The sequence below is a fragment of the Anthonomus grandis genome, chromosome 8 (assembly GCF_022605725.1).
Source record: "Anthonomus grandis grandis chromosome 8, icAntGran1.3, whole genome shotgun sequence".
NCBI classification, from domain to species: domain Eukaryota; kingdom Metazoa; phylum Arthropoda; class Insecta; order Coleoptera; family Curculionidae; genus Anthonomus; species Anthonomus grandis.
This window is the reverse complement of record NC_065553.1, coordinates 3,289,534-3,301,740: the sequence shown is the minus strand read 5'-3', so window position 1 is coordinate 3,301,740 and position 12,207 is coordinate 3,289,534. Positions and strand designations below refer to the sequence as shown.

General features: G+C 33.4%; 1 protein-coding gene across 2 annotated transcripts in view; it reads left to right on the top strand.

Moving 5' to 3' along the window:
* The window catches only part of LOC126739991 (uncharacterized), a 213,337-nt gene that overhangs the window by 193,174 nt on the left and 7,956 nt on the right, over positions 1 to 12,207 (top strand). For both annotated transcript variants that reach the window (XM_050445835.1, XM_050445836.1), the window contains 2 exons: positions 8,445 to 8,669; positions 8,957 to 9,080. In XM_050445835.1, coding sequence (XP_050301792.1) covers positions 8,445 to 8,669; positions 8,957 to 9,080 — 349 coding nt within the window. The remainder of the gene's footprint in view (positions 1 to 8,444; positions 8,670 to 8,956; positions 9,081 to 12,207) is intronic.

Genomic DNA, 12,207 nt, shown 5'->3' with positions numbered 1-12,207 from the left:
TTAATTTTATCCTAAACATAACTACGTTAAAATTGTTTTGAACACTTTTAGCAATTTATGTAGAAATTAATATACAATGTGGCCCAAAATCGAAATACATCAAAAGTATAAATACAAACATATAATAAAAATAGATACATTTTTTAAAATAGCTTAATTCTAAAGAGCATATCGACTGGTAGAAAACTGCAAAATTTCAGGTTTTTAATGACTTACGATTTCCAAGTTAATTGAAACACCTTTTATTCAAGAAAAAGACAAATTTACTCAATATATTTTCCTTATTTAAGTGTTCAAAATGTAGCCCATTTACCATTTGGCAATGCCTCAAACGTACTTACAATTTTAAGACTTTTTTTACGCACTAGTACGTAAAATAATTTTTTTTCATGAACTGGTGCGTAAAGTAATTTGGTATTTTTGATTTTCTTTTATGTTTTCTTCGGTAGTAGAAATAATTTTTTAAATTACACGTGTCTAGAATCCCCTTTTTTATTGATGGGAATTATTATTTACATAAATAACTAAAATATTATTTATTTATTTTTTTTTTAATTCAAAAATAACAAAAAAAAATAAAGACACATCATCATTTTAGTAAAGAATTACATCAATTAGAGACTGTTTTACGGGAAAAATCTTATCGTAAGATTGATTGTTTTGCGTACCTAAATTTATCGATTTCGTGGCAATTATAGGCGAGACATCTGAGAGAGAGGGTTGTGCAAACCATATTTTGTAGAGTGAGTTGGAACATAAAACATAGTCTCATAGTCTCAAACATAAACATAGTCTTTCTGGTTTGTCGGCCAGTCCTAATATTTAAGCTTGCTAACAAACAATGCATGGAAGTCCACAAATCTATGCACTAGCTCATTGTAGCGTTTTCACTGTCCGTTTAGGGATGAATTAAAGCATTCGATAAAGCACACCAAAATTATCAACTGATTTATTACACACTGTATTTTATTTCGGTTTAAAAGTCGCGCCAATATTCAGACTTGAACTGGCCTCCTAGCGGCATGACTACTTATATATAACGGTAGACTATTGGTCGAGAAGATTCGCAAACCTTCCACATGTCACGAGATGTCGCGAGGTATCGGCTCGCTCCATCTTTGTCGCACTTTCGGATCTAGACGATGACGAGACGTTTCTCGAATGCTAAAGAACAGTTGGTATATTCCCGGCTATATTTATACACAAATACAAGAAAAGACAAGGATCTTCTAGACTGGATTATTTATATATTCAGTATTATCTATATAGACTTGATAAAATGGGCTCCGAATCAAAGACGAATATTTAAAAATTGTTCTTACATATGCAAAATAAGGTGTTCGAAATGATGTTGCGAAAGCCAGTGCTTGCGATGCTCTATCAGTTTATATGAATCATGCTTTTGAAAACTTAATATTCAATCCAGGATAATACATAAATCCTTTATTGTATCAAAGTAGTTAAACTTATTAACTCTAATTTTTCTTCAAAGCGAAATTATAAAACACTTACTAATATTTAACGTTAAACAACTAGAAAGAGATACCTCACTCAGCCTAGGAAGATCACTCGTCATTAGTTCACGGTCTCTTGAATAGTCAATTGTGCGATAGCGTTTAGTCATCGACGAAAACAACTTTTCCGTAATAATTGATAAAAAACTTAAAAAATAAAGGATAATGTGATCCCTTTGCTACTCCCGAATGACTGTTGAATGACTCTTATGGAATTTGATAAAATATTATTAATTATTACTCTTTGGTGCCAACCATTGAGAAAACTCTGCGCTCACAAAGTTCTCTCACTTCCAAAACCCATAGCTCTTAATTTGGCCACTAAGGCAAACCCTATAAAACACCTAGGAGAAATCAGTCGGCCTATGTAACTATCGGCCTGCATCTTCTTGTACAAGGCGCTTTAAAGGCAATGTTTGTGACCCATGACAGTTGTGACTGAGAGTTATTATGATTATAGGTTCAAGGTCTACTGGCAGTTTTGCGAATTCCAGTCTAGCAAGATACTCCACATTCGCATTACCAGCATTGCCTCAGTGACCAGACTCCCAGACGAACTGAACCCTTAAGCCATTCTTCACCTCTAGAACCTTCATTCACTCCAGTATAGGCCTTTTAACATTATTGCCAAGTCTGCAGTCCGAGGAAATTGAAATACACATTGTGAAATGTTTTGTCCACGTTTTAACGCAGCAAATACTTCAACTTGGTCACCGAGCGGGTGGATCTGGCTGCAATCTATCACTCATTCTGGAACTGCCCGTGTCATCAGATATTCCCTTCTGTTTAGTATTACAGGCTTATTAGAGTCCTACCATTATTTTCTGTCTGCCATATGGGTCACAAAACCCTCATGGGCTAAAGCTCAACTGAGTCTTAACACATCCCTTCAGAAAATTTTGAAGTTAAACCATCATTGGAGTTCAATGTCTCCATGGAGATCTTCATGGAGGGCCACCAACCTATAACCTCCTAAGTGAGGATCTATCTGTTTGATAGTAGGTGAGTAGATGCAATGAAGGATGTTAGAAAAATGTTAGGGAACCAACCCCAAGTTCTTCCGAAAGCTCTTGCAAACCTAAACGATGCAGGTGGCCTTCTTCATTCTTATACCTGCGTGATCGCTTGTGGAAAGTTTGGAATCCAATGGCTTACTTGAACTGTCCTAGAATATTTCACAAAACGCCACCCAAAGATACATTAGGTGGTGTGTCAAAGTTACAAATTTACATCTCCTTGGGAGCTCTGCTTTTTTAGGGTTAAGCCTTAGCCCGTGCGAGAGGCACGACTGGTGTACTATCCGCTTGGCTCTCATTGAAGCCTGAGCACCAAATAATTATACAATAAAAGATCATTATTTCGTTAATATTACTGTTAAATAGTGATACTTGTAACGTTGCTATATCTAGATTGACAGATTTCAAAAGCGATAAATGAATTCAAGAAACGCATGGGTGCTCAAAATATCTAGGTCCGGTTGGCCATCAAACTATTAAACGGTAATCATCACTTACGAATCCAAGCCATGACTCATTTGTGAACAGCACAGTTTCTCCATTCTACTAAATGCCAGTTTCAGAGAAAAAAAATAACAAAAAGACTCTTCTGGACTATACTCGCTAATAATTACTAAAACATTTCTACGAATTGTACAACTTGAAGTAACACGGTTGTGGGCTCACCGACTGATGATTTCTACAGAATCTTGGAATTCTACAGGTTGGGCAGTAAGCAGATCTTTTTGAAACCAACGTCTACTTCTATGCAGTCTTGGCTCTTAGATACTTTGAATATTAAAGAATATATTGACTGATCGTTGCGAGAGTACTTTTTAAAATATTTATTTAAATAGTGATATAACATCCAATAAAATAATTATGATAAATTAATTATAACAATCCAAAAAAGATAAAAAAATGCAATTTTTCACGTACCTACGTTCAGTTGTCGATACAGCGGTATGACCTCAGCGTCTATTACTGACCTGGCTCACGATCGTTCGGTCGTTTCCTGCATCAATGCCAAACCCAAGCTCCCGGGTCAGTGACGGGGGGCGACTTGCTAGAATTATTGTTCAAAATTCTATACAAGCAGAAAAAAATAATAATTATTTTGTCGTTATGTAGTAGTTAACAACGGTTTAAGTGGTTTGACTATTTTTAGATCGTTTATAGGTTAAACGAAGGTCGTCTGATACAGCTTTAATCGCTTAAGGTTTATGCAGGAAAGTGCTTTTTTGTTCATATATTATAGCTTAAATTGCTATTTATATAGGTGATTCATTCTAAACCTTATGGATAAAATTGTAATTGCAATAACTATTTAGACTCGTCATTCCAAAAATAAGAAAGTAAGTATATCTGAACGTTTCGGTATAGAAATATCCATTATTAGGTTTTCTTCCTTAGTCCTAAAGTGCTTTCATTATTTTTTACTATGAAACTAATTCCTAAAATTTTTTTCATCATTTATTTTTTTAAAATAACGATTCGCATTTTTTATAAAAACTTTTAAAAGGATTTTTACTCCATTTTAAATGAAATATAACGTGAATATGTACCCAAATGTTTCGGTATAACATTCTGATGGGCAGTATTGCCAATTACTCTGTTTCGAATATTATGAAACACCTCTTTTCATTATCTTCTACTTCTTGTTCAAGTGCGATATCAGGTCTTCCTGGCGTTTTCAATTATTTGGGCAAGTGTTTTTCGAATTTGGCTTTCTTCTGTAAGCTTTCCCTTTAATCGTACTACTGCTGTTTCTAGTATAAATTTTCAATAACTTTAACGTTCCTGTTGTCCATTTTGTTGTCCACATGTTCTTTAAGGTGTCTATAAGCTTTGTATGTTAGCTTTGTATGTCCATAATTTTTTCCTTGTCAAAGACTTACTACGAGTAAGTCTTCGTTCAACGTTCGTAACAGCGAAATACAAGACCATATGTCTAAATTGGGTTTCATCCAAATCTGACTCACATTGGGATCTTACCCTCCTTTGAATAATTTTGAGACAGACCTTCTAGATGTGACTTTTAAGGCTTATTAGTGCATTGGCTTGCTCGTTGTTTTTTCAGAATTGGAATTAATACGGATTTTTCACCAAAATTGCTATGTTTTCCTCTCTGATCATTTGTACTCGCTCCATTGAGCTGTCATTATATCCGATGTCTTTTTTGGTTTTGGCAAATTTTATTGCAAATAGCTTTACCCTTCAAAATATCTGGTCCTCCGTTTATACCTTCAAAACGAATCACCCTTAATAACTTCTAAAAAAAAAAGAAACATGTCATCTAGATATACAGGTACATACGTTCAATTTTATTTTAACCAAAGTTCTGTCAATCACATTCCTCACCTCCAGCTAACCTCACTTTGATATGTTAAATGGGAGCCTTTACTATCGTGGGACACATCATTTTAAGCAGCATTAAAATGTCGTATTTGACATACCAGCGAATAGTGAGCTAAATTGTCTGGTAATAATGAATATTTTATCGACGTCATACTTTGGTCTGTCAAATGGCTATTCCAAGTAGAGTAGGGTTGATAAATCTATTTGTATAAGTTTTCTACATCTGGACTTCTCTTTTTACAATAGTACAGTTACGTTTAGGATAGAATTATTTGTGAATCTAACTCGTTAATTTGTGAAAATAAAGTCATTATTATTATTATCACTATTATTCAAGGGCAGTAACCTTCAGGCGGTAATATTATTATTATTATTATTACTATTATTCAAGGGCCTTAACCTTCAAAGATCCATTCATCTTATTTTCCCAATATTTGAGGTTAGGAACTAGATTTTGGAAAACAGCTTTCACTGGCTTCTTTGCGTGCTATTTGGCTACTTTTTCCTAGAGAAAAAGTCATGTCATTTAATTTTTTAGGATTTCGGGTTATGGTATCAAAACTTGACTATATTTTGAATAATTCTTTTTGTTCAAGGGATGCTCTTTTCAAAAATGCCAAATTTGTTAAAATCTGTCAAACCGTTAATAAGTTAAAGCAGGTTATTGCAAAAACAATTAAACATCCACCACCATCTTTGTTTTTAATTTTTTTTTTTCACGAAACTGATAGGTAAACTAGTTTTCTATAAAAATGTGAAAAAAAATAGAGTACTATGCAAAGTTTAAAGAAAATGCAACTTTAAAATATAAGATGGCAGCTACGTCACCATCACCTCTGGTGGTCATTTTTAGAACTTGAAAGATATTTTCCAGCGATTTTATTTTTTTACTTATTTGTTACCCCTACAAAATTTATAAAACTCGCGAATGTTGGAAAAATGCTAAGGGGACAAACACTTGCCACTGTTCGTGAGAAATTTAAAAACAGACTTTACTATTGTCTCGCGAATAACTGAGCACATTTTGAGCACTTAATAAAATAAATTCTGTTGGCTGAATAAATTGTTTATTTTTTAAACACCTTTTACACTCTTAGTGTTTATAAATCTATAAACTTACATTTTTATACCACGTTGGGTGGTAGATTGTATGCCCTTTAGCTTAAAAGGTAAGTCTAGACACCCAAATAGGTACATTATATCCAAGTTTAATCAAAATACAACTTTAAAAACAAAGATGTAATCAACTCAATTGCAAGGATAACAATTCACAATCTAACTTAACTATTAACATTAAAAGAATTATAACTTTAGAAAACCTGGTTATGTCAAAATTATAGCAAAATTCATTAATTGTATCTTAAATAAACCATAAACGCCAAGTTTCAATTAAATCACACCAATGACAAAAAGGGTAGTATAAAAAACATAACCTCATAAAATCTTAGTTTACCCAGCGATCTTCTGATTTTAAAAAACCGATAAAACATTTCTTTATGACCTAAGAATATAGCTATAAACTACGAGCCCTGTCTCAGTCAAGTTGGCTCCACCCCCAAAACATGATATTTCTGCATTTATTTAAGGGCTAATTAAAATTTTATTTCAAATATATAATTTTTGGTATCTTTAAATGTTTATCGCAAGAGAACAAAACCGACGCAGCTATTTTTCAAACGTTTTTATTTCAAAAGTATTTTCTTTGGAAAATGACTTCTGTCTTACAAAATACGTGATGAAAACATCTTAAGTTAAATTTATACGCTTCGATAAAATAAATGATAATATTTTACATTGCTAAGAAGCCGATTTTGACATTTAAATCAACTTTGTTATTAACAACACCAATGCATGGTGTTGTTTCCAAATGCTTCCCAAATCACTGACAGTATTAACAAATCCAGGTGTACAACTCGAAATAATATTAAATTGTAAAAATCAACGGGATCTACTGCTCAAAAACCCAGAATTGAAAGCCGACCACGATATTGCAACACCAACTTAAGAGCCTTAAAATGGATTATCAAGGGAAATCGGCATGAAAATTATAATGAATTAAAAATATTGTGTTATTAATTAGACAACCACAAAAGAGTTTTCAAGAGCAAATTGTCACTGAGCTGCCCAAAAATTGGGATGTAAAACTTACAAGGTAGGCTTAAATTTTTTTTTCGTTTTTAATTAATTTTTTTAGGAAAAAGAGAAACTCTTACTAACAAAGATTCAGCAGAAAATAGACTAGCGTGGGCTAAAGAACACAAATTACGGTCTTCGAACCAATGGAACTCCATTATTTGGTGATGAAGTCAGGTCTGAAGTATGCGTGAGTGATAATAGGAATCGCGCTATAAAAACTAAAGAAGTGTTTCAGAATGAGTATCTTAAAAAAAGTTAAGTTTCTGGTTTTTGTTATGAAGGGCCATGTCAGCAAGTGAAGTAAGAAACTTACACTTTGTCGAAGGTATAAGGAATGCTGAGAAGTACATTAATGAACTTCAAAATACCCCAAATGTTAGAAAACATTATTTCAGCTTTAAAATGGACGTCGAGTAGTCCAGATTGAAACCTTGTGGCATCTCATGCCGAAACAGCTTAGATCGAACCCCGCAAGAACCGTTCCGGAATTACGAATCTCCAAGAAATTTGGAACAGTTTTACACCAGATGACTGCCAAATATTAGTTGACCCTTTGTCAAGACGTATAAAAGCAGTAATCAGGCGAAAAGTCGATGTAACGCCGTGCTGATTTGCTGCTATTTGGTTTCGTTGATTTTTATTATTAATTATACCTTAATCGGCAGTTTTTTAAGATATTTTTTCTCTGTTACAAAATATGTCGTATTTTAGGCTAATATTAAATAAAAATATCGAATATTATCAGAAGTACATTTTAGTTTTTAATACATTTCGGCTAATATGATAAATTTCATAAACAAACTTAGTTTTAATAGTTGGACCAACTTCACCGAGACAGAGCTCGTATATAAAATATAGAATATAAAATATTTTTAGTAAAATTACTTTTTACTTGTAAATAAAATCATTAGTGCCCGCTGGTACTTTGTCGTAATGTTAATCATTTCTAAAAGCATTGTGCAAACAATTCACTCGGCCTATTCCCTTGCCTCCAAGGCAAATATTTAACACAAGAATCTTTAGATATTGCTTTTTGGAATGATTCTGTTGATAATTGCGCACATATTAAAACGTAATAAATATTTCTAGGTCTCCCGACTTGATTTGCATCTCTGGGGAAGGATTAAGGATATGTATTTGCAACAAGGTCAACTTTCCGCGAGTTTTAAAATTTAAGATGACAGTTACGCCCTCTGGTGGTCATTTCTAGAACTTAAAAATATATTCCAGCGATTCTTCATAACCGATAATTTTTTTTTACCCCTGAGTCGTACGACGAACGGTTTCTGAGATATGGCCGAGGAACAGTCTTATGGGTCACCCGGTCTACTAAACTAAACTACTATGTATACACCCCTTGAAGTTTGTCGATATATTTTTGGGACACCCGTTATATGAACCTATTTAGAATTAATTTATAAATAAATATTCTTATTTGCAGCGCATGGCTTTTACGGGACAGCCACGCCCGCACCAACTGCCTCACGATATCGTACCTCTACGAAAATCGGGTTCATCACAAATACGTCGCTGCCGCCTCACACGTCGACCAATCGTCGAAGAGACGAATTTACGTCGTTACGCTCGATCAGCAACTCGCTTTTTACGATGTCCACAGTTTGATCGAGTTCTACAGGTTGAATAAGGGCAAGACCATGTTGTGTGTGTAAGTATTGGTTTGCACTATTGTCAATTTCCACTGCATCTTTCAGTCTTCCAATTTGTGAATGCAGCAAATATATTGTGGTTAATAGTAAATAAATCCATAGAAACATCTTGTATTCTGAGATATGCCTCTAATCTCTAAAATAGTAACAAATGAGTATAAATTTTAAATAAGTAACATCAACCGAATACAGGTTTTTAAAGAAAACATACTAAAGACTTATTTGATCATTATTAACTACTCTATTTTTAACATAAACTTAAAAACCATTTTTTCTATATTTTCAGGCTTGGCCAAAGTGTAAAGAAAGAATCCCAACCAGACAGCACGCCGCCAAGAAACCTAGTAACCCTGTATTCACCTGTTAAAACACGTGGAGAGCCAATAAATCTGACGAAAGCGGAATTTTTGGTAAATATGCTGTAATTATAAACGACAATTTGTAGTCAACGGTAATTCATTTTCTTTGATCTGAGAGGCATACTCCGGACGTTTGTTTAAGAATTTTTATGTGTTTTATACTTTACATGTACTATTATTTATAAATACTATTAGTTTTCATGGAACATAACCCAACATATCTATAAAACTAATTTCGAATAACAAACATCTTTTCTTTAAAAAATACAGCGCTTTTCCATTAATTCAGTAAATTAATAATCAACTTGTACTAATAAAAATCATTAGGTACCGAACTAATATTCAAACTTTCAACGATTATTTTTGCAGGTGTCGAGAGTTTATTTCGGTTTCAACATTTTATTATACAGGGTGCGGCACAAATAGTGAACGTTTTTAGGAGACGAAGTGGTTGACCATTAGAGAAGAGAGGGGTGTGCGTCAGATTACATTCAGTGCCTTGACTCAAAGCATTTCAATTCAAATTCGGCTTGATAGGTCCCTATTTTTTTGAAGAAAATGGAGTTACCGTTTCAGTAACGTCTGAACATTACACGTTAATATGGTAGCCATGGAGCCACAGCAGACACCGCCAGGGTATCCATGGCTGTTTTTCGTCCTTTGTTTGCCAACCATTTAATTTTAAGATTCGTTTTAAGAGACGTTTTATGGGCTCCTCGGTCCCCAGGCATGTCCATGTGTGATCTTTTTATGGGGGTATCTCAAGTTCCGCGTCTATGAAAATAATCCTCGTACATTAGATGAATTGAAATATGCAATCTGCCAGGAAATTAGTGAAATCAATAGAGATTTGTTGCAAAAAGTCGAGGCTAGTTTCAGCGAACGACTTTAAAAATGCGTCGATGGAAATGGTCACCATATGCCTGATATTTTTTTCCACAACTGAAAATCCATCCGAGTATTATCAAATGTGTATGTTGATCTACCAATAAATTTTCCCTAAAGCAAAAACTAATGATTTTATGATTATTTCAAAAACATTCTATTCCTCTGCCGCACCCTGTATATTTAGGATATCCTTTCAAATGGACGCATATACGGGATATGTCAAAAAGGCGTACGGCAAAGATAGCGCCTAAATTAAATGAGCTAGAGCTAAAAGTTCTATAGCAAAGGGTTACCAAAAATCTATAAACTAAAAATATTTTTACATATACAGTATACATTTACATATACTCTGTATTTGTAAAATTATTTCATAAAAAAGTTATAATAAAATATATTCGAATGAAAGTTATCATTGAAATATGATTAGGTATGAAGAAGATTTACATTGATGATACATTTTTGAAATTTGGGTGTGTCGTTGCCAAGTAAGCAATTTTTTGGTGACTTTTTTAACCTTTTAGAGAGCTTGATTAAAAAATATGACTAATCGCGGATTCAACATAGATTATGAAATTTGTACCATAGTTAGTCTAAGATACCTGTTAAAGCCCTGCAGTGATATTTCTTATAGAAACTTTCTCAACATACTTGACCCAGTTGTTTAAAAAAGCCCGAATTTTCATATTTTCACTTTTGGTAGGAATTTTCTTCTTCTTCTCCAATCGGTGCAATTTGCCAGCTCATTCGGGTGATTCGGGAAAAGCCTTCGGGTATGTACCCTGTTCCTCGAATGGAAGATTTCACAATAAATAATTAAGACTTTCACAATGGTAAATTTATAACTTTTGCACGTTGTGGCCTCCCCGACGATGCATCATCCTGCCTGGTTATAAACTACCTAACAAACAAGAACTACCACGTGTTGACTGGGTGAAGGTTGACGCGGAAGTGTGGTAGGAATCTTTTGCTACATTTTTTTCTTCACATATCACCACATGAAAAAGTCCAGTTTGATCAAATCGGGAGATCTTGATGGCCAAGCTCCGGCCTACTTGTCCATTGATTATCAAAATGCCGCTTTAAAAATTTTTTAACAGCTTGGCTACAATAAGCCATCATTTTGAAACCAGATCTTTTCTTAAAGCGCCACTGTAATATTGTCATTGAAAAAAATGTAGTCCAATATAATGCCTGCCTAAACCTTAAGCGGCCATCTGTGTTGGTGGTGATTGTCTTTGGTCAAAAATGGATTGCTAGTGTCATAATCAAAATTGTTCCTATTAAGACTGCCACTATTATGCTATATAGCTTCGTCTAAAAAAGCACTATCATATTTTGCAGCCACTGACAAAAAGTGATCCTATTTTCACAATCAGAAGATAAAGTAAAAGTATGGCATTTGTGTTTTACTTACCTTAAAACAGGTCATGCCTATGTAGAGTATACAGCATCTAAGTGTTATTTTGACCATAAGAAAACATTTCTGATATTACAGATCCAATCCCTTATATTCAATTGTATAGTTTAGTTAGCGTTTAACATCTGTGTAGCCATGCTTCATTTTCGCTCTATTAGTTATATCTTTAGTATATAAGGTTAGTTATAAGTAGCTTTAGTTTAGTTTTAATCTTCTCCCAAAAATGCTAACATCGTTAGTGGTAGAACTGTTTTGTAATTTGAGTGTCACACCAAAGGTTCCAACCATAGGATTATCTTTAATTTTAGTAAATTCGAAATTTTTTTACTAAAATTCTGTAATACAAAAATAACAAAATATCATTACCACTCTTTAACAGGTATCGTAGGCTAACTGTGGTAAAAATAGTGTAAGACTAGGTTGAATCCTATATTAAAAGTTGGTTATAATTTTTTCAATGAAGAAAAAACTTTTTTATTATAAAATGAAGTAAAGTACTACGCCCCTGTATATATAAAAACTTTTGAGTTAGTAGATATTTGATCAAATTTTCTCATCCAATGAAAAAAATATTACGGTCAACAATCGGGCAGACAAAAAAAATATTCAAAAATTAATAAAAATTCTTAGTTCATGTCAAAAAAACAAACTGCAACTAAAAAATGTTATGAAATTTTATGTACAAATGACAAAAATTAAAAAAAAAAGTATATTTAAGATACCATGTTGTTTTTCTTTTTATTATACACGCCTGGCCAATAAAGATCTTGGGTGCGAAAATCGACGTATTAACTTGTAGTAACAAATTTTGTCAAGTCATGTCTTTTTACAAGTTAAGAAGCTAGTGTTTGCTGTTCTCTTTTTAATTTAACG